Source organism: Scophthalmus maximus, chromosome 2 (assembly GCF_022379125.1).
Source record: "Scophthalmus maximus strain ysfricsl-2021 chromosome 2, ASM2237912v1, whole genome shotgun sequence".
Lineage (NCBI taxonomy): Eukaryota > Metazoa > Chordata > Actinopteri > Pleuronectiformes > Scophthalmidae > Scophthalmus > Scophthalmus maximus.
Genome location: NC_061516.1, coordinates 4,397,423 through 4,417,484, shown reverse-complemented (window position 1 = coordinate 4,417,484; position 20,062 = coordinate 4,397,423). Strand labels below are relative to the sequence as shown.

The 20,062-nt window shown below is 42.0% G+C and overlaps 1 protein-coding gene and 1 long non-coding RNA gene across 3 annotated transcripts; one reads left to right on the top strand and one right to left on the bottom strand.

The window, feature by feature from the left end:
- Nucleotides 1-17: 17 nt before the first annotated feature.
- tbca (tubulin cofactor a) lies at nucleotides 18-11,040 on the bottom strand. 2 transcript variants are annotated; one of them, XM_035626144.2, is made up of 4 exons: nucleotides 10,883-11,040; nucleotides 5,225-5,330; nucleotides 2,318-2,404; nucleotides 18-332 (listed from the first exon to the last, which is right to left on the bottom strand). In XM_035626144.2, exons 1-4 carry the CDS (start codon nucleotides 10,933-10,935, stop codon nucleotides 252-254), a joined length of 327 nt encoding a protein of 108 aa, XP_035482037.1. In that variant the 5' UTR covers nucleotides 10,936-11,040; the 3' UTR covers nucleotides 18-251. The 2 variants fall into 2 exon arrangements, with proteins under 2 accessions (XP_035482037.1, XP_035482038.1); XM_035626145.2 differs by lacking the exon at nucleotides 10,883-11,040 and adding an exon at nucleotides 5,480-6,530.
- On the top strand, nucleotides 10,131-19,251 carry LOC118301065. Its single transcript, XR_007030393.1, has 3 exons — nucleotides 10,131-10,264; nucleotides 11,853-11,951; nucleotides 17,789-19,251. It is a non-coding gene; the product is annotated as an uncharacterized LOC118301065 (long non-coding RNA).
- Nucleotides 19,252-20,062: the final 811 nt, after the last annotated feature.

Here is a 20,062-nt window from a genome sequence, read left to right as displayed (position 1 = left end):
CAGAAAACATCCACTCCTCTTTTTCAATCAACTCAAAGTTTTATGGTTTTCTTGTGGGATTTTACATAAGGGGGAAAAAAAGTGTGATGAGACGTGGCGGCATGTTAAAAGTCAACAGTAGAAAATAATTACACGAAGAATAGACTGTGAGTGGATTCAGTCGGCCTCCGTGGTTCCAAACGAGGCCTGATGAATGGAATGAACATTTAAGCGAGGGGGTCTCACAGAGAGAACAAGGAACACATCAGAAATCATCCTTCAAGCTCCACCGAGTCCAACACGTTCCGCGCCTCTTTGTACTCCTCGGATTCGGCCAAATCCTCTTCTGTTTCCTGGGAAGACACAAACACGCACACACACAGTTTTGTTTTATTGCCATTTTAGAAAAACACTCCTACACCCATCATGAGGATTTACAGCCGGCTTCTTATCATAAATCCTCTTTAACTTTTTTTGAGTAACTCTGTTCAAACAAAAAAATTTAAACAAATCAATTTTGGACGTCACTTCGTTGACATAAAACTTAAAGCTGGAGGTCACCTAAGCATGGGGTCTAAATATAGCTATGGACCAGGTGCTAATGTGACGGTATGGCATCCGTGTCCTTTAATCAAGTGTGTGTGGGTTTCAGTGGTGGTCACCAGTGACAGCGCTGCTAATGAACTGTGATGAGCGCGTGCATATGTGAATGTCTGTCTAAAGAAAGGCGAAAAAAGAAAAGGGAGGATGAATGATAGGGAGGAGGTGGTGCTGCTAATTGCAGGTAAGCTCCCTCTGCCGCTACCACGCAGCGCTCGTGTGAGCATGGCGGACGGACTTGAACGCTCCAAGTCCATGAAACGACTTCAAAAAAGTAACATTTGCGGGAGGAACATTTGCGCATGCACAGGACGAGCGCACCGCCTCAGTCGACCGCTGGTGTGACGTTGTACCTGGCGACCCGTAAGATTCAGATAATCTTTGCGACAACTATTTGCCTTCAGGTTCCTGTCAACTTCACAGTGACTGGAATATACCAGCCATTAATTGTTATTAGCTAAGTGATAAAATTGAACAAATAATACTTCCATTGTGGGTTTTTTTTCTTCTTTAGCTTCTAAAGCTTCTGCAGCTGCAACACAGTGTGGTGATACGTGGTGAAACACGTGGTCCTACAACCCTTCAGCTCCCCATCATGTCTAGTGTGGAAGTCTTGCTTGTCTGGTACTTGTGTTTATTTGGTTATTAACTCAATGAGAACAAGTTAGATATGTAAATATAGCTTTATATCGCTGAGTGAAAGAAAAAAAGGAAAATTTTAAACAAATAAATGTCTTAATTCCCAACTAATCAAACTACTGTACTTGTTAACCAATAAGGGATACAAAATGATTCCATAAAATGACTGAACTCCATCTAAATAACTGGGAACAGGGTTGCCGTTATGTTTTTGCAACTTTTTGCAATAGCATCAATATCACATTATTTAAAAATCATTATGAAGTACGGTACATAATAGCATTTTTTTGCCCATTATTTTAGTTTCACATTTTGACCAGCAGCACTTTTTTTTAAAACCGGATGTAGAATTGGGGGTGGGTCTGACAGAGCTTGTCCACTGCTCGACCCCCTACACCTGCAACCATGTACCGATTTGACGGACCAGCTGTCAATCATCCTGTATCCATGCTACGCTGCTTTATCGTCTCGTTTTACTCTAAATGAGATTGAACCATAAACTCCTCAGGAAAATGTTAATTAATGTTATAAATCAAGTGAAAAGTGGAGTCATTTTCTCATTGACTTCTATAGAAACGGACTTCTTTTTGTAACCAGTGGAGTCGCCCTTTGCTGGTGATTCCAGAGAATACAGGCTTCAGGCACTTCGGCATGGGCTTCATTTTTCCGGACCCGGTGATTAAATATACAGTCCATGGTCAGGACTGTGCATCTGTCAGATGGTTTTTATGTTTTCCTGCCTCTAGTGGCCGGTTACTATCACTGTTCTTTGTCTTTACTTATAACAGATTGCTGCTTTCCTTCAAATTTCTCAAATTTAAAAAAATCTAATGTAGAGCTATGAGTTCTCTCTGTAGGTTCAAGGTCAGCTTCGTAATACTACCACAAAGCTGATATACAACTACTTCCTATCTTCCAACACAGGAGGAAGGAAGACGACTGAAAGATAAGTACATTTATGAAAAATAGTTTTTGTCATCGTGTGTCCATTATACAATAACATTATGCAGTCCTCCAACGATGCTGTAAATGAGATACACACAGTTTGGTCCGATTTAAAAAATCCCCTTAATGGGGAATTATTTCATCAATTACTTACCAGTAACTGAAGCAGATCTGCGTGTGCTTTGGCCAGCCGGCGGTGGCAGTCTGGGACCATCATTTTGGACTCCTGCAAGACTTCTTTCTGAAACCACACAAGAGACCAGGTCAGTGCCATCACCATCTCCATCAATCAGTATACCCTCATTCCTGATGCTGCTGTCATTTCTCATTACCTGTCTTCACAATAATCAACACTTTACTGAACATGTGTTGTTCAAAGTTTAGAACATTCATTGAAAACAGCCAGACACAGGAATATTCATTCGCTGTTGCCTCGTTCCCGACAGTGGCATGGCAGGGTGTCCCACATACGCGCTGCTGCGGTTAACATCTACCAACAAGCTGGCGGTATGAAAAATGTTATTGAGTTATCGATCGGGCGGGGAGTTGGGCAGCGGGGGACCACCTCGATCTGACTGCACACCTGAATGAATGCAGAACCCTGAGCCGAGGGAACTGTGACCAGGCGTAAACAGGTATTACTACGCCTGGAGTGAACCTGCGCTGTAGCCCGGGGAACTTTCACAGCCACGGCTAATGTGGAATCCCCCCAGCTGGCGCCCGAAAGAGCAGAGAAGAGTTGGCTAACGCTGTCAGACACACTCACTCATGACAGATGCTTCCTCACCTAGCCCTCTGTCGAGCTGGAGAGTCAAATCACGGATTCCGTTACACCCAGGTACATTACACGGCTGTGTACACCAACAGGCGCTCAGATTAACTCGTGCATAGGCTGGCTGGCAGACTAACTGACGTGTCGCAAGACTGTAGACAACTAGTCGAGGCGGTCGCCATGTAGATGTGACAAGGTGAGCCAGAATAAGCGGAGGAGTGCTGAAACAGAGAAAAGTCATGGTGCCCTCCCAGTGAGGTGGAATGATCCCATCAGCACTGGATAAAGATGACACTTACAGTGTATTGATTCCATTAAAACCAAAACCCCTAATCCATCCTGCCTCAGACCTCTCATCTCCAACCATAATCCATCTGGCCTCCCAAACTCCCCGTTTAACACCGGCCAAGCCTGCCGCTCAGCCAGAGCCGTTGCTCTATGAATGAACAAACAAAACAAAACACAGGCAGAATTTTAATGTCGCCAGGAGACATAATCAGATGTGGTGTCTGTGTAGCCGCTCCAGTCTCATACGTGCAAGTCAAATCCAAATTTACTGGGACACAGTTCTCTTGCTGGAGGATGTGTGGACCATGTCCACTTATTTTGTTACTGCCCCTAAACTGCGATACAGTTGGGCACTTACTGGGTTATTTAGTATGGCGTTTTGTTTATTTTCTCTCTGGAGATATGCCTAAAATGTTTGTACACATTTTAATATCTGCCTGCTGAAAATGCTCACAAATGCTGGCTTCAGAAACAGCCCTTTGGATGTTTTCAGAGGCATTGCCATCTATAACTTCCCGCCTTTAACTATGGAAAGACATAGGGAAACAAGACTGAGTTCATGCTTGCTAAATCTTTATTTGCACCTTTTTTATACCAACATTTTTTAATCTTGTGTAAACATGTTAAAAAAAGGTGATTGACTCCTTTCTCATTCACTGTAAACAAGTTTGCCTGTCTGTTTGGAGAGTGAGCTGCTAGCTGCCATGCAGACTGGTAAAACAGAGCAGTCGCTTCCCAGTATTTGCGTGAGCCTCTGTGTGGGTTAAACCTATTTCGGGGCTGCGCCAGTGAGCAGCAGACTATCCGCAGGCACTCACTGCGGCTAGCAGCTAGTTAGCAGAGCTATGCGACGCTAGCCATGTTGTTAGCAGCCCAAAGACTATTAAAATAAGGTGTTGCCGCAGTGAATCTGGGTTAGCAGCACCGTGGTGGGCAGGTGACAGGTGTGTTTACAATGTTTGTCCGCAGTGAAATACTTTATTATTTTCATCACAACTGATCGGAACTTAAGATGATAAAAGAGTCGAAGACGAGGGCCAGATGTTAGCAGGTGTTGCAGTTTTTTGTCCAGAGTGAAAGGGGCGTTAGAGGTGCGTTGAGCTAAATGCTAAGGATTTCCAGGTACTTTTGGCAATGCAACCAATAGCTGTAGAGGCATTTCACCCAAATCTACAAATGTCAACCTCGTGGTGGTGGTAGAGAAAAACTCAGTGGATCAAAAAATTGGGATACATCCTCTGTCACAAATGTCGGCACAGAATTTCATAGCAATCCATCACACATTTCAGTGTGGCCCAAGGTGACAGACCGAAAGGGGGCGAACATTGTCATCTGTTGAGCCACACTGGGAGCCTGGCTAAAAGAAATTCTGTGTGTCTGTTATCCTCAGGAAACAGACACTGTTTAATCCATTTTATTTAGAATTCTTCTTTATTTCACCTTTTTGTCCAAATCCCTGTCGTTAACTGCGTATCTGACTGTCAATCGATGACCCTGTCTTCGGCTTTCGTGTCTTCAATTTACTTTTCAATTTCAGAAATCTCCACGTAAAATTTGTGATTCAGATGCTACCAAGACGTTGAGCAAGCTAGCAACACATGTTGTCACAATTTCCACGACCTATGCAGCTATCAGGCAAATGATGGAGGGCTGCAGGCGGAGAGAGAGAGAATAGAGCAGGACATGGGCCAGTGATCTGTTAGGGGCTCTAAATAGCCAGCATGTGTCAGTAATTATCAAACTCCTCCAAAGTAACATGATATAATTACATCTGCATCAAGCAAATTACTAAATCACTAATGATTGTCCTCTGGAAACCTAATTCTTCATTAAGACTGGGGACTGACCTCATTACATGAATGAGAGGCAACTCAAGTCGTCGAGATACAATTGGATCCCAGACTTTGGGAGAGAGCGAAAAAAACTTGCCTTAACAGTCGGTGATCAATGCAAAGTTTTCAAATTAAGACATGAAAGGAGCAAAGCGTGGGACCAACATACCTGTTTCCTGAGTACATAAAAATCTTCCGCCTGTGCTTCCATACGCTGAACCTTCTCCTCTTGCGCTTTGGCCTCGTTCGTGTACGAAATCTCCTCTTTCACCAGCCTGCGGAAAGCGGGAAGCGAGGAAAATACAGTTCAGAGTTGAAGGCAGTGGCACAGTTGTTGTTCCGTCAAACATGAAACATAAATGCACAGCCTCTCAAGACAGATAATATAGGCTGAAGCATGAAAAAGGCAGGCTGCGATGGTCACCTTTTACAGACAAGGCCATCCATCCTCATTCTCTCCTACGTTACTCTGACGGAGGGGACACAGCGAGATCATCTCCCGCAGGATGGCAAGATACACACCTCAGTAACGAGCAGCGAACCCATCACTCTCCTCGCTGCTGCGGGGCCTCACAGAATCCTGGTCAGCCTCAGCTCATGCTCCCATATGGAACTGTGCTTATTATTCATACTGTGATCTAAAACCTACGCGTGAAACTGGTGAACTTGATGTTTTACAGCTATAACAAACACTCACTATTACACCAAAATAAAATGCAGCTTATAGCTCCTTTGGACAGACACAATGATCCATGCAATACAAGGTTTAAGAAAGTCTGTCAAATCAAAAGCATTTATGCTATCTTTTAAATGTCACACCAACAATAATGAGAAGAAAATTATTCTGTATAACAGTCATTTTGAAATATTGTGCAACACTGTCACTTACATATGTACTTTGTTATTTTCCTCTTAAAGGGGCAGAAAGCGATTCTAAAGCAAAACATGTTTGTTAAAAATCTGCGATTTCGTGTTTTCAGCCATGGCCAGGCTCTGTAAATCGAAAGCCAAACGAATGACTTGGGTCGCACCAACAACACTGCGAGTGCAGTGCAATTTGTAAACATCAAGCGTCGACACTTGCTAGCGGATGGTGCTGGAACTCAGGGCCTAGTGGTCAGTGAGACTCTGTCCCATACCCTAGGTCGCAGGTTCACTGCCCGGCCAGAGCAAGAACGACAACAATAAAGATGGAAACAAGCTTTCTTCAAAATCGCTTACTGCCCCTTTAATTTGGCCATGTGAATTATATTCAGTGCATCTAGATGCATCTTTCTCCCTGTGAATTTGTTCTTCCAGAATGTTCCAAATTCTTTCCAAGATAACTTCCAAAACACTGATGACCAGAATTTGGTCACAATCATTTATCAAAAAAATATTTTCCTTCATCATGAGTAAACAAGGGGCAGTTAAAAAAAACACGAAACCTTTTCTGTCCTTGTTGACTCTAAAATGTCTTCCAGTTCGCACCTTATCTCTATGCTTATCTTACTCTTGTATCCACCTCTGTTGTCTTCACACACACACACACACACACACACACACACACACACACACACACACACACACACACACACACACACACACACACACACACACACACACACACACACACACACACACACACACACACACACACACACACACACCTCCTTTTTAGAGATTAATTGATCATCAATTTAGTCCCTAATTTGAACCAAGTCAGGTGGTAAATGGGCCTCTTTTCCTTGATTGTTAGTGAAAATGGGCTTGAGTACATTGATAAATTTTGATTATTTATCAATTACGGGCCAAATGGAACAAAATCTATTAAACAGATTCCGACCCTGATTGGCATAATGGAGTTTGAAAATATCGCTATTGATAATAATTCCCAGCTAATAGTCTTTTTCCGGCTGCGCCTGCTTATTGGGATGACAACACAAATTTCATTTTTCATAAAATCAGCTGCGTGTGCATAAGTGAGTGATCCTTCATTAATCAGTCGAATTACTGGAGACCCTTCCCTCCGTGTTGCACTGCTCCTTGCTTAGCCAAGGAAGCCAACAGCACTCTGTCATATTTTACATCAATTACCACTCATTCTAATATAGTTCCATCAAGAAGCTTTTAAACAGGCACCATATGCAGCAGCAGCAGCAGCCCGAGCCTCCCACTCTCAGGCTTGATCCAGAATGAGTGATGTCGTCTGTTTAGAGTAAAAGGAGGAGGCAAAGAGAGGGCGAAAGATGGAGGAAGGAGGGCTGGAATAATTTGAATAAAACTGAAGGACAGTCTAATAACAAAATGTCCATTCCTCCCCTTCCAGTCCTGATGTTAATTTCTTATTTCTCCCAGACTTGGAGCACAGTGTGAATGAGGGGTGGGGTCGTGGCTGGTTTTAAATAGACCTGCCACCTCAGGCTTAATGGAAAAGGCAGCTCTCTGGAAAATAGAAAAAAAGGAAATTAGAGTGAGCCGACACACACATACACACTCGCACATTCGGCCGCCTCCTCCAGCACTGTATTTTTGAGCCACTACGTAGTCTGTGCTGGGACCGGAATGACAAAGGCAAATTACTGTTGTCATTTTATTAAGGGCATCCGCATCGCTAGGGCAGAAAGGCACTGACTGGAATGTGCAAAAGCCACTGGAAATAGGCCGGGCTAAGAGAGCAGGCAGGTTTCCTCTAAACTCCAATATATAAGAAGGGAGGAGGGACTGAGGAAGGCAAGAGGAAGAGAGAGACACCAGATTATGAAGAGACAGAAAGCGATGGCAGTCTGTACATTTAAACCAAACAGCTTGATTAAGGGTCCACATCATGGCAGCACTTTGGGCCAAGAGGAGGTGAGATGTAATATCTCTTGCCTTATGTCCAAATCGTATTCTCAGACACATCAGTACAGTGGTTAGGGACAGCGCTGACGGATGAAGTACACAACTGCGCCGTTGTTTTTCCTACACTGCACACTGTGACATTACCCTCTGTGGGAAATCCAGCCTCCATCATTACCACCTCAGGGGGCCTGATAGGAATCTGACCCTCATCAAAACACAATCGATAGCACATTACACAAACTCCATTGACAGTGGGGAATTAGTGGTCTGCCTGATCGACCAGAGATACACTTAGACCATCACACACAATCCTATACTGGGCGCATCACCTCCACGACACCTCAGAATATCATTTTCCACTCCACATTCAAATGTCTGTGGAGATTCTCATCATCTCAGAATGGATGCCATCTCTATTGAAAGGCTGGACAACTTGGATGATGAGCTCAAAAAGGTCCATTTTCTCACTTTGCCAAAACACAAAAGTTGAGACAGGGATGTCCCAATCCAAGTCTTTCAATATCGAGTATCTGCCGTTACCAAGTCCTGGTCCATTACTTGTTTTTTCCTAGATAATACAGTTGCACACTAAGTACATTTAAGTTTTTAATATCACCCTAATGTATATGCTTGACAATTATATAGCCCGGCAATGCTTAAGAAAAACAATTGCCTGCATCCAAGCTGTTCCTTAATGTTTTTTTTGTTTGTTAAAAATATTTTTATGGCTCTCATCACAATTCAACTTAGTGGAGCATTGCTTTCCATTTGTTCCAATAAAATCTAAATAACTAGCTCATGCAATGAGTCTATATTTCTGTGTCGGTCCCGCACACAGAGCAGAAATGCTCCTCGCAAGTATGTTTTTTACGCTTGCGGTGTTTATCTGTTCTCCTGTATTATACGTAGTGACAATGGCGTTTATTTAGTTTCAAAACTTGCGTTTGTACGTGTGCGAGTTTTGAAACTTAATAAACGCCATTGTCACTGTAGTGAGATATACGGATGTACTTGAACGAACCTCACTAGGTGGGTCGCAGGTATTACGTCAGGTGTGCAACAGTAGAGTATACGACCGAGTCAGGAGACATATGTACCAAGCCTTATTATGTCACATGTTTTCGGTTCAAGGGTGAAGCTCCACAGCTGCAGCTGACATAGGTTGGCCTAGGTTTCGTGCTCAATAAAGCTGATTTCGATCAGTTAATAAAATCAGTTGATCGGCCCTGATACCAATCGTTGAGATCGGATCGGCACATCCCTATTTACCAGCAAAATTTATCACCAGCAAGAAAGGGTTAGATTGGTTTTGTCCAACCAACAGTGGAAAAGGCTAGCCTGACGTAGCCACACTTATACTCAAATACGTATTAGTCTGAAACCTCTCGGTTCATTTTCGATTTCAAAGAGGCGTTACCAAGGGACGCAGACGAATCATGTGACGTCTGTTGAGCGATGCGAAAATTTCAACAGACTAGAGTGTGCAGAGAGGAGATGTCTGTAATAATGATTCCACAATGTCTGTGAACGAGTGTTACCGTTTTTGTGGGAGAAATTTGAAAATATTAGGTGCTTTAAGTCAAATGCTCGTTCATCAGCGGCAGCCTTGGTTGTTTTACATCAACCAGTCGCTTCCCTCTGTGTGGTGGTATAAACACCGCCCATTATCAGATAATCTGTTCTGATTGGACCAGCAAGTTTTCTGCCGGGGAAACTACTTCCCAATGGAGGGGATCCAGACTCTGGCATATTCTGGCAGAGCAAATTTAAATGAGCTCCCAGAATTTGTCTGGGTCCCATGCTAGGAAAAAGCCATAAGCGATTCACTTTACGATCACAGAGAACTAAGGAAGACGTCAAATAGTATAAATAATAACAAACATATAATCAATTAATCAGTCAATTAAGTGTCATTTGTTTCTGGTAATTATACAAACGCCATCATTGTGGGTACAGCTCCTTAACAATGACCTAGTCAAGAAAATAGTCATTAAGGAGAAATACGAGTAAGAAGCCTTGGGTGGAAAAGTTTACTAAGCTGAGGTTAAATACTGGATGGAAAATACACAATATAATTTATGTGATCAGAGAAAAGTCAATTTACACACAATTTAAATAAATTAAAAGAATTTTTCAAAAAATGATCAATGTATGAGTATTTTGTGTATGCTGAAAAAAACTATATAAAAACACTGATTCATGGCCTGCATCTACTGTACGGGCCTGATGAGCCAGGGGTAGACGTGATCCTCTTGCCATACAGCAGAGTAGTCACAAATACTTGAGAAAAGTTAATATTTCACAGTTACATCATCGTGACTGTGCAGATATTCATTCATTACATCACCACCAACATCCACCGCCGGTTCGGACTGGATGAGTTAAGGTATTTGTTCATGGCGATGAAAAGAAACCAACAACTGGACAGGACTCTGTCCAAGGCAGCGGTGTTAGCCAACCGAGTGGCCTAGTTTGTTTTACGTTTACAACCAATTGAGCAAATGTAATGTCACAAACACACACTGAATGGGAACTTTGCTCTTCCCGTGAGCGTATACGACAGCAGGCATTAACTCACAGACGAGCCGGATAGCCTGCTTGTTTTTAGCAATTTGTTAGATAGCTAGGCTAGCTAGGCTAGCTGACAGCTAGGCTAGCTGACAGCTAGCATGAGTCGACCGATGATAGCTACCGCTACGAGTAACGCACAAGGCGTTTCAAACGTTACTTGCGGCACAACGGTGGGCTTCCGTCGTCGCACGAGAAACACCACCTCGAACTGAAAGTGACTATTAGCTCCACGCAAAAAAACCAGAAGACATCTCGTCACTGACCGCAGGCCACGACGAAGCACCGGAGGAAAGCTAAGAACATCCGCGGCAAACGAGTCTCCCTGGAGGGGCGTGTCTCATGCTCCCGCCGTTAAGCTAACTAGCTAGTAGGTAGCTTCCTTGACATGCTAACGACTGCAAACTGGAAATGAATGACAACAAAACGTCCTCACCGCTTAACGATGCCGGTTTTGATCTTAATTTGCCGAATTCGTGGCTCTGCCATGGCCGCAGGTGGTGTGTTGTTTTGCTCAGTCGTAACGTGCAGCGGCTGAACGTGTGGACCGAACGCTGTGCAGCCGGAAGTCAGTGCTGACGAGCTGCTTGCAGAGAAATCGATCCTTTGCAGTGGATTATCGAGCGTGTGGATCGGAATCAGACAGGTTCAGTCGTGGGGTTCAGGGGGACCACACTTTGGGGACTGAGCAGCATTTAATCAAACCTTTCCTCCGTTTAGATTCATACAGAGGTGGTGGGAATATTCATTTAACTCAATTATAAGCGCAAGTACTGCAATGTTAAATTGTTCTGCATTCATAATTTAAAAAAAGTCTACAAGATGCACAATGTCCTAATATCAAAAATAAAAGCACGCAGCAGAATGAGCAGGGTTTCAGTGATACACTATCTATGGCATTTTCATTCTGTAGTTGCTGGAGTGTGAATATATTTTGGGGTAGGTAATTATGTATTAGTGTATCATATTTTACAAACGGATGTGTGTTGTGACTAACAACTAAAGTTGCAAAGTAAGTAGTTACTATTTAATGTCTGACAAATGTCGCGGAGTAAAAAAAAAATACAATAGAATGGAAATGTAAAGTAACATAAATCACAAGTACCTCAGACTTAATTGCAATACTACAGTAAATGTACTTAGTAACATTCCACCTCTGCCAAGTTTTCACGTTATGCTGTCATAAATTAACATTGCTTTATGTAAGCTTGTGTCTGGGGTGGGGGATTAACACATCTTTCATATTTTAGTAGTAGTAGTAGTAGTGTTTCATGAATCTTTCTTATTTATTCATGTTGATGTCTGTGTCTGTGACTTTTACCCTATGAGAGACAACTTACAGTTGAATGTTAGTGACAACTTCCGGCAGCACTGTAATTTAAACTTTTTTCACTTCTTTATTGCAGATACGCCAAAAACATGAGGCAATAACCTTTTGGAGTGCATGTTTACTACATACTCTGGAAAAGCTGAAAAAGATGTGGCCCTAATGGTACAGGAATGCAGTAAGTAGTAGTCACAAATATATAGATGATCATCAAAATGTTTTCATGTTAGTTAGAATTCAAAAAGGTTTAAATAAGTTGGAAAACTGTTGGAACCAGTAAACCAACGGTTTCTTTATTTGCAGGATGAATATTCTATTGAGTAATATGTGTAATACTCATGTCCATTCGTCCTTTTTTACCTTAAAAAAACATCGGATGAAAAATATAATCACATATCTACACAAGTCTGATCTAAAATTTGTTTTCCAATAGAGAGACTGTAGTCTTTCAGAAGACCTCAAAAGTGAAATATCTTCTTTTTGGGGAACACATATACTCGAGTGAACAATTATATCACAGGCTACATCATGTTGGTTGTTCTAGGTCTAAATGTAACACAGATCTATATGGGTCATGTGTATTTATTTATTTTTGAAGTAAAGTGGCTTTTCAGTTTGAGTTTCGACAGACATTAAACCCTATATACAGATGAACATTTGACACTGTGTGAGACTCAGAATAATCCAATTCCTTCATTCATACAATATATCACTTAAAATAAACAATTGACATGGCTTATAAAGCTGTGTTACGAATACAGCACGTTCAATATCATTTGAATCTTTGTGCATCTGGTATTGATTTGTGTGATCTGTGAAAAAAGAATCAATTTCATAGTATACCTCAGGGCTACTTGTGTGGAAATGTGTCTATAAAGATATATATTTTATTATAATTGAGTTTTTAGCCTACCAATACAATTAAAAGTTTGTTACATTTCTGCATGTAGAACATCTTTAACACAGTGTTTTTTTCCATATGGAAATGATACTAATTGTGTAAAATATGTTAAAAGCAGAACATTGAGGTCTTAATTGCACATCACAACTTATCATAACCCAGGGAGATAATTCACACCTTCCCTCATGCAGTGAAACCTGTTGTTGTAGCATGGAAAATAGGCCATATTCCAAATCCTGTCTGAAAAAAAACACCAAAACGGTGTTAAACACGTCCTCACCATTCTATGTTGTCGACCAATTGGCAATATTCATGACATCTGCCAACTTTTGTTGTCACCAGCAGAATGTGGGATATAAAGGTAAGATATGATGTAAAGGTGTTTGAGTTTTTCAACTTTGATGATCAGAGCATGAAAACTGGCAAATGAAAAAGACGAGGTATAAAAACAAAAACAAATGGAACCATACAAAGAGTTGGTTTGTTACGAAGAGGTTGAATTGGCTTTCAGAGCAGCCATAAGCGTTGGACCAGTGGTGGTGCTGTTTCATGTACAGGATTCATTTTTATTATTAATAATAATAATAATAATAATAATAATAATAATAATAAACTGCATTTATAGAGCACTTTTCATTGCTATAAGCAATCTCAAAGTGCTAACAATATCACTTAAATATTAATTTTTTTCTCAAACAGAAAACAGTTTATGTCAATACATTCAAACAGAACACAGGACAAAATTCTACAGTAAATTTAAGATTACCTTTATGGTACCTTCTTACACTCACTGTGGGAATGTTCTTTGGTTTTTCCTTTCTGGAAAAGGGTTTTATAGTAACATTCGGAGGATGGCCCAAGAAAACCTTACCAGAATCTCCCCAACTGTGTCTACTGGGAGATAGATCAGAATTACCACCTTTTGAATTGATGATAGCTAAATTAAATGAAAACAAAGGGAAGTTTTACCAGGTCTGGGATAATTGTGTGAACTATATCGATGGTAATAGGTGCCTATAACATATGATTATTTTACTTTATTTTACGTGATATTCTTAGAGAGGGGTGGGGTACAGTATGTAATAGCAAGGGTTGATAAGGTGCTGTGCTTTGTTCATGTGCTGATATTGATTTATGTTTCTATGTTTTTTTGTGTTTTTCTTTTTCTTTCTTGTTTGACAAAAATTGGTTTGTACTGTTCTTATTACAGTGATTGTTGATGCATCATATGTCTGACCAAACAAAAATTCTAATCCAAACCTAAATGACAAAAAGATTAACTTCATGACGCATAGGTTTGTTGGAGGTATACTGACACGGAAACGTAAATAATGTATCAGGTATTATATTAACAGCTTTATTTAGTTTATGCCTATGGGTTGAAATATGGAAAATAAAATTCTGCACCTCGGGACAAATTTGAAGAAGTTGAATATAAAAGAAAACAACTTGTTTGTGCAACTCAAAGCTGGGTCTTTGCACATGCAGTTTGCACACAAACCAGGGGTGAGCTCATAAAAGGCAAAGCATTGATAGATTAAACTATTTACAGTGTATGCGCATGTTAAAATCCACCAGCTATGGCGTTCAAATTTTGGTTGACAATAGTGCAAATGCGCCGGGACGAAATAATCCATTACATTATAATAATGTAACAAAGACAGGACGAGTGTGACGCTTTTCTCCTGATGACACTCACATTTTCAATGCAGGACTAAATGGAGTAATTGCATTCTGATTAAAATTCTGATGTAAAGTATCTGAACCTTTCGTCCTCCCCGCACTCCATTCTTCTTCCTGCGCAACGCATGACGTCTGTTATTAAAGAAACACGCGGGGCCAGGATTCGCTTTTGAGTTGCTATTAATTTCTATCACACCACGACTAAACGGTTTAACATACAGAGGGCGGGGAACCCCACCATTCTCCCCGCAACCGGAACGATCTAATGATGTTAGATTTGAGCTTTACCATGCATTAATGCAAGTCATTACTTCAAAAACTGCCGAAAGATATGTGCTTGTCCAATATAGGTCTCCCCCCCCCCCCCGCCGCCGCACACTGTAGACGTGAATAAAGAGTGATGGAGGTTTCCGGGCCTGCATGCATGGGAGCGTCGGAGAAGTCCTGTACCCGGGCAAAGCTCGTGTGCGCGGCGGGAGAGCCCTGGGCTCCTGTCTCCGGCGGCTTCATGGCCGTCGATTATTGGTATTTTCCGAGTTTTCCAAACTAATAAGTGGCACTATCAAGCATTTGGAAGCGCCGCGAGACTACAGACGGGCTGCTGGACTTAATTGATATTGAGCGAGGCTCTGGTAGGCGCGGACGGGGCCGCTGCTGGGTAATTTGCAGTTTAATCAGCGTTCGTAATGAGAGGCGCTGATTAGCGCGGGGTGGAAATAAAAGAGAGTTACAAGGAACGTCTGTCAGAGTCCGGTGATAATTCACGACTAATTGTAATGATTAGAGCAAACTGGATGACTTTGGAGTTTTCTAATGCGCTGCCGTGACCGCACGTGTGCGCGTGCGTGCGTGTTTGTGTGCGTGTGTGTGTGCGCGCGCGTGTTTATGTGTGTGTGCGTGGGTGTTTGTGTGAGTGTGTGTGTGTGTGCGTGCGTGCGTGCGCGTTTGTGTGTGCGTGTGCGTTTGTGTGTGCGTGTGCGTGTGTTTGTGTGTGTGAGTGTGTGCGTGCGTGCGTGCGTGTAGTCTTATGTATTGTATGCGAGCATGTGTGCGCGCGTCCATATGCATTCGTATAGTAATGTGTATATGAGCATGCAAGTGTGTGTTTTTGCGCACGGCGTGGTACAGCGTTAAGTGTGTGTGTGTGTGTGTGTGTGTGTATGTGTGTGTGTCTTCGCAAACCTATCCTTCAGATATCAATCCACTTTGGCAAATGTCTCCATCAGACATTGCGTATGCGCGCCCGTGTGTGTGTGTGTGTGTGTGTGAGAGAGAGAGAGAGAGAGAGAGAGAGAGAGGCTGAATCCCAGTGATTTTATTATCAAACCAAACAGCTAATTTATATCTGGGGGTTGGGTCGTTGATTCACGGACTGGCTGCTGAGGCCGAGCTGTATTCCTCGAGACGTGCCTCGGCCACTGCTGGAATAGCAAATGTGAAATTAGCGAGAAATGTGCGTATGAACGCCGTCGGTCAATTAGTGAGAGGCGAGAGGAAGAGGAGGGAGGAGGCGAGGAAATCAGATGGTGCACTCTCACAGTGCCGATGAGAGCACTGTGCGCGTGCACACACACACACACACACAGAGACCCACTCACGCGCACGCGCGCGCGCACACACACACACACACACACACACACACACACCGCCTTCCCAGCCTTAGATTTCCTCCGAAGTCTATAAGATTAGGAAAAATAACATCTCTGACTGTGATGACGACCAAGGAGAAGTGCATTTTTATGGGATATTTATCTGGTTTCATTTCTTGAACGGCTTTTTATTTCCAGACGGAGACTCGGGGAAGAGATGTCGCTGTTGCAAGTTTTAAAAACAAGTTCATTAAAGTGAATCCAATTAAACATGAAGTCAGATTCTATTGTTAAAACACTCAAATGCAGTAAAAAGCAGTAAGTGGTAACAATAAGTAATCAGCATCACAATATTGCTAAATAAAACACTCAATTACAGGTAAAAAAAAAAATCTGCAGTGAAAATGTTAATTGAGTAAAAATGCATATTATCAGCAAAATGAAGCCATTATTCATAATTGTAAAAAAAAAAGCCCCCTGAGAGTGTTATACTATTAGATATTATTGGATTATAATTGCTGCTGCATTATCATGTGAGCAGCATTTTAATGTTGTAGTTGTTCACAGTGGGGCCTCAAGTACTTAATGCACTTTCGGGAGTTTGTCTGTAAAAAATGGAACATACTTTAAAATCTTAATCTGTAAAATGTCAAATTGTAAAAAAAAAGTATATTTCCCCTAAATATCACAGAAAATGAGAGTACTCAAGCAAAGTACTTCAGCAATGTGCTAAACTACAGTACTTTAGTAAATGTACTTAGCTACTTTTAAACAAAAGTCAAACTATGGAATAACCTGTACAAAAAAAGGAAATTATCGATAAACAACACTGTAAAACATGGACTGTCTTGCGTGTAACTACAGTACACTAGTGATTTTATTCGAAAAAGCACCAGCCCAAGGGGAGTCTGTTTTTTAAAAAAAAGGCTTTAACCATCAGCACCTCATTTTGTTCAAACGCTTCCAAAGAAACCAAATATGAATATTGTGGAAATGTGTCTGAAACGATGCACACAGGCATCTGGAGAGTGTTTCTGTCTGAAGGACTGGTGCAGTCATGAACACGCGGAGTTACAGGGTTTTTAATATTTCATTATGTATAGCTTCAGTGAACAGCTGGAACAAGCTCACACAGAACATATATACTGTGAGTAATATGGTGTCAGGAAGAGGATCTGAACAGCCTGAGGTTAAAGGAAACAGCATCAACTCTTCTATCTAGCGGGTGTGTGTATGTTTTCCTCCTAACAATGTTCATGAGTGTGAATCAATTTACTTGTTTTATGATCTGGTTGTTCAGTTGTTTTTTGCTTCTTTTTGATTGACTTCTGTATTATTATACCATGCTACAAGACCAAAGCTTAGTACATGCACAATTAATAATAATCAGTCAAATAGTTTTGCGTTGTTTTTTTTAAGCGGCCCTCGGGCGTCTGTCAATAACCGATGGAAAACCCCCAGCTTGTTTTATTTAAAGCAACATAGATTTTGATATTTTTAAAACTGTGAATTATTAATATTTAATAATTTGCAGACATGCATTGTAGAAAGAGTACTCAGGACAGAAAAAACATTATATATATTCAACTCAATCTATTCCATAGTAATATTTTAGATGAGTATCAGTAGAGTTGTGGGCAAGTGTGTGTGTGTGTGTGTGTGTGTGTGTGTGTGTGTGTGTACACATGAGGCTTGTAGCTGAGTTTGTGCTGGAATGTTTCTGTGATTTTGAGGAGTTGAAAAGGTAAACAAAGGTGAAAGTGAATGCATAGAAAAATTTACCATTATTAAGCAGGTCCATTTTTTTAAATTCAACCCTGCATTTTTCTGAAATTTAAACAGTTCCTCGCCTTGTTGCCAGGCGGCATCTCGGTGCCCGCCCCATCTCAAGGACACCACTGGCACCCGGACACCGTTTTGGGGCATTAAAATGCATCAGACCTCCCCGAGTGCAGCAGCAGCAGCAGCAGGAGCAGCAGCAGCAGCAGGAGCAGCAGCAGCAGCAGCAGGAGCAGCAGCAGCAGCAGGAGCAGCAGCAGCAGCAGCACGGATGACCTGTTTGGTATCAGGTGTGATGTGCCACTATAAGTGACCTTCTCCATCTGATCCTCTGGTCCACTTCCCAGGGAGACAGAGCTGGACGGGCCGGCATGCAGCCCGCCATCGATTCTCCAGCGAGAGGTTATCTATACGTGGTATTTTAATGTCACGGAGTCAGGCCAAATTGATAGTGATAAATATTTGCCGGAAGATTAGGTGAGGGGAGTGTGTCGAGGGCGCTCCATCTCAGACCTGTAACCCCGGGCAGAGCTGTTCCTCTCTGTGTCGGATTAGCCCCATCCATCCAGTGTCAATGGCTGTCTTGTTGAGAAAATCAGTGAGTAAACACGGCTGACAGACAGACAGAGCGAGAGAGATGGCGCAGTGAGTGTGTGTGAGTGCAGCGTGTGTGTGTTAGGTGATACATGGGCAGCTGATTACTCATACATATAGACTCAAAACTCTCCAAAATGTGTGGTTTTTTTGCCTCTGTTCAACTGCTCTCCTCTCTCCCACATTTACTTCCCCCTGCTGTCTCCAAGGATCCCCTCACCCCCCATCCTGCTGTTACCACTTTGTCCCTCATCAATCACTGCAGCATTGTGTCCTGGATGTTATATAGAGTGACTTAATATCCCCTCCTTCATCTCTATTCACTCCCAAAATCATTCTCCATGAGGGTGTTGCATGCCGTGTGTGTGTGTGTGCGTGTGCGTGTGCATGTGCGTGTGTGTGTGTGTGTGTGAGTGTGTGTGGTTGAGGATGGGACCATCAAAAGAAAAACATTTTGAGGCAAACACACCCCGATCGCTGCAACACAGGAATCCTCTCCACGTACGATCCTCACATGTTCAGAAATTTTGATCTGAACTTCTGACATAAAAATGACTATGAATGAATGCAGGCTATCGTGGATATTAATGCACAATGATGTAGGGCTTGTTTGTCTTTGTGTGTCATCCGTTAAAAGACTTGAAAGGTCTCAGTAAATGTCTCTGAAACACGACGATGTGGTGAAATGAACTTAAACATCCTCCGGCTTTAAATCCTAGATTTAAAAAGATCACCTGACATTGTGGTTATAGTCGCTTCCTCGCAGAGGGTTGGATGAAATGATGATCCTCAGGTCTGTCTGTTAAATGAAAAAGGATGTGGCCATTAGCTTAGCATAGCATCAATGGTGGAAACAGGGAGGGCACTAGTCTGACTCTGTCTGAAGGCGCATGTTGTTGTTTTTTTGTGATTAATAAAAATAGAAATAGAACATTTTTGGGAGTTTCAGTGGTGCCAGTGGATTTTGTTACATTCAGACAGGTCCCCTTGTTTTCCAGTCTTTTTACTAAGCTAAGCTAAGCTACGCAAAGCGTTCATACACAGAGTGGTACTATCACTCTTTTCTATGAGAGTCTAAACAAAACCATAAAACGGTGTAATTATGCTGTAGTCACCACAAAGGGATATTGTACTGGAGACCAGGAAATTTGAAAAAAAAATAATGAGGCACATTATCGAAGGGAATAATAATAAAGGCTGAAAGACTGAAGTAAGTAAGGTAAATAAACCCACTTTTAGTCAGTATTTCGAGAAACGCAAATTACAAAATCCAATTTCCGTTAAGTAATTATCTTTGCTGGATTATATCCAAACGTTTTCTAACCAGGCAATTAACTTGAAAATACTTTCATGCCATCTGCTGACTGAGTACCACCACATATTTCTGCAGCAGCACCCACAATGAGCTAAAAATTCCTCTCGTGGCTCAATTCGCCAGAACAGTCCTTTTCTTTTTTTTCGCCTCTGCGTAAAATGAAGACATCACATCTCCAACACCATCCCCATATTTTATCAAGGGTCCCTGACAAATAGGGCCCTCCCCGCTACGCTTGGATGGCCACCTTCATTCTGCACTTGGCTTGTTTACATAGCACCAGGACCATTTCCACGGATTAAACAAATCACTGCCCGAGGGGGACATCCATAATCCGCTAAAAGGGGTCACCAGCGAGACAGTTATAAATGCCTGCGTCTAGCATTAGGGGCAGAATAGATGTCCTTGTCCAAAGATGACCTTCCCTG

Excerpts from the sequence above, each read along its gene's own strand:
- tbca (XM_035626144.2), bottom strand. The coding sequence starts at position 10,935 with ATGGCAGAGCCACGAATTCGGCAAATTAAGATCAAAACCGGCATCGTT. Across the intron at positions 5,331-10,882 it reads AAAACCGGCATCGTTAAGCG|GCTGGTGAAAGAGGAGATTT; the intron begins GTGAGGACGTTT and ends CGCTTTCCGCAG. Across the intron at positions 2,405-5,224 it reads TTTATGTACTCAGGAAACAG|AAAGAAGTCTTGCAGGAGTC; the intron begins GTATGTTGGTCC and ends GTGTGGTTTCAG.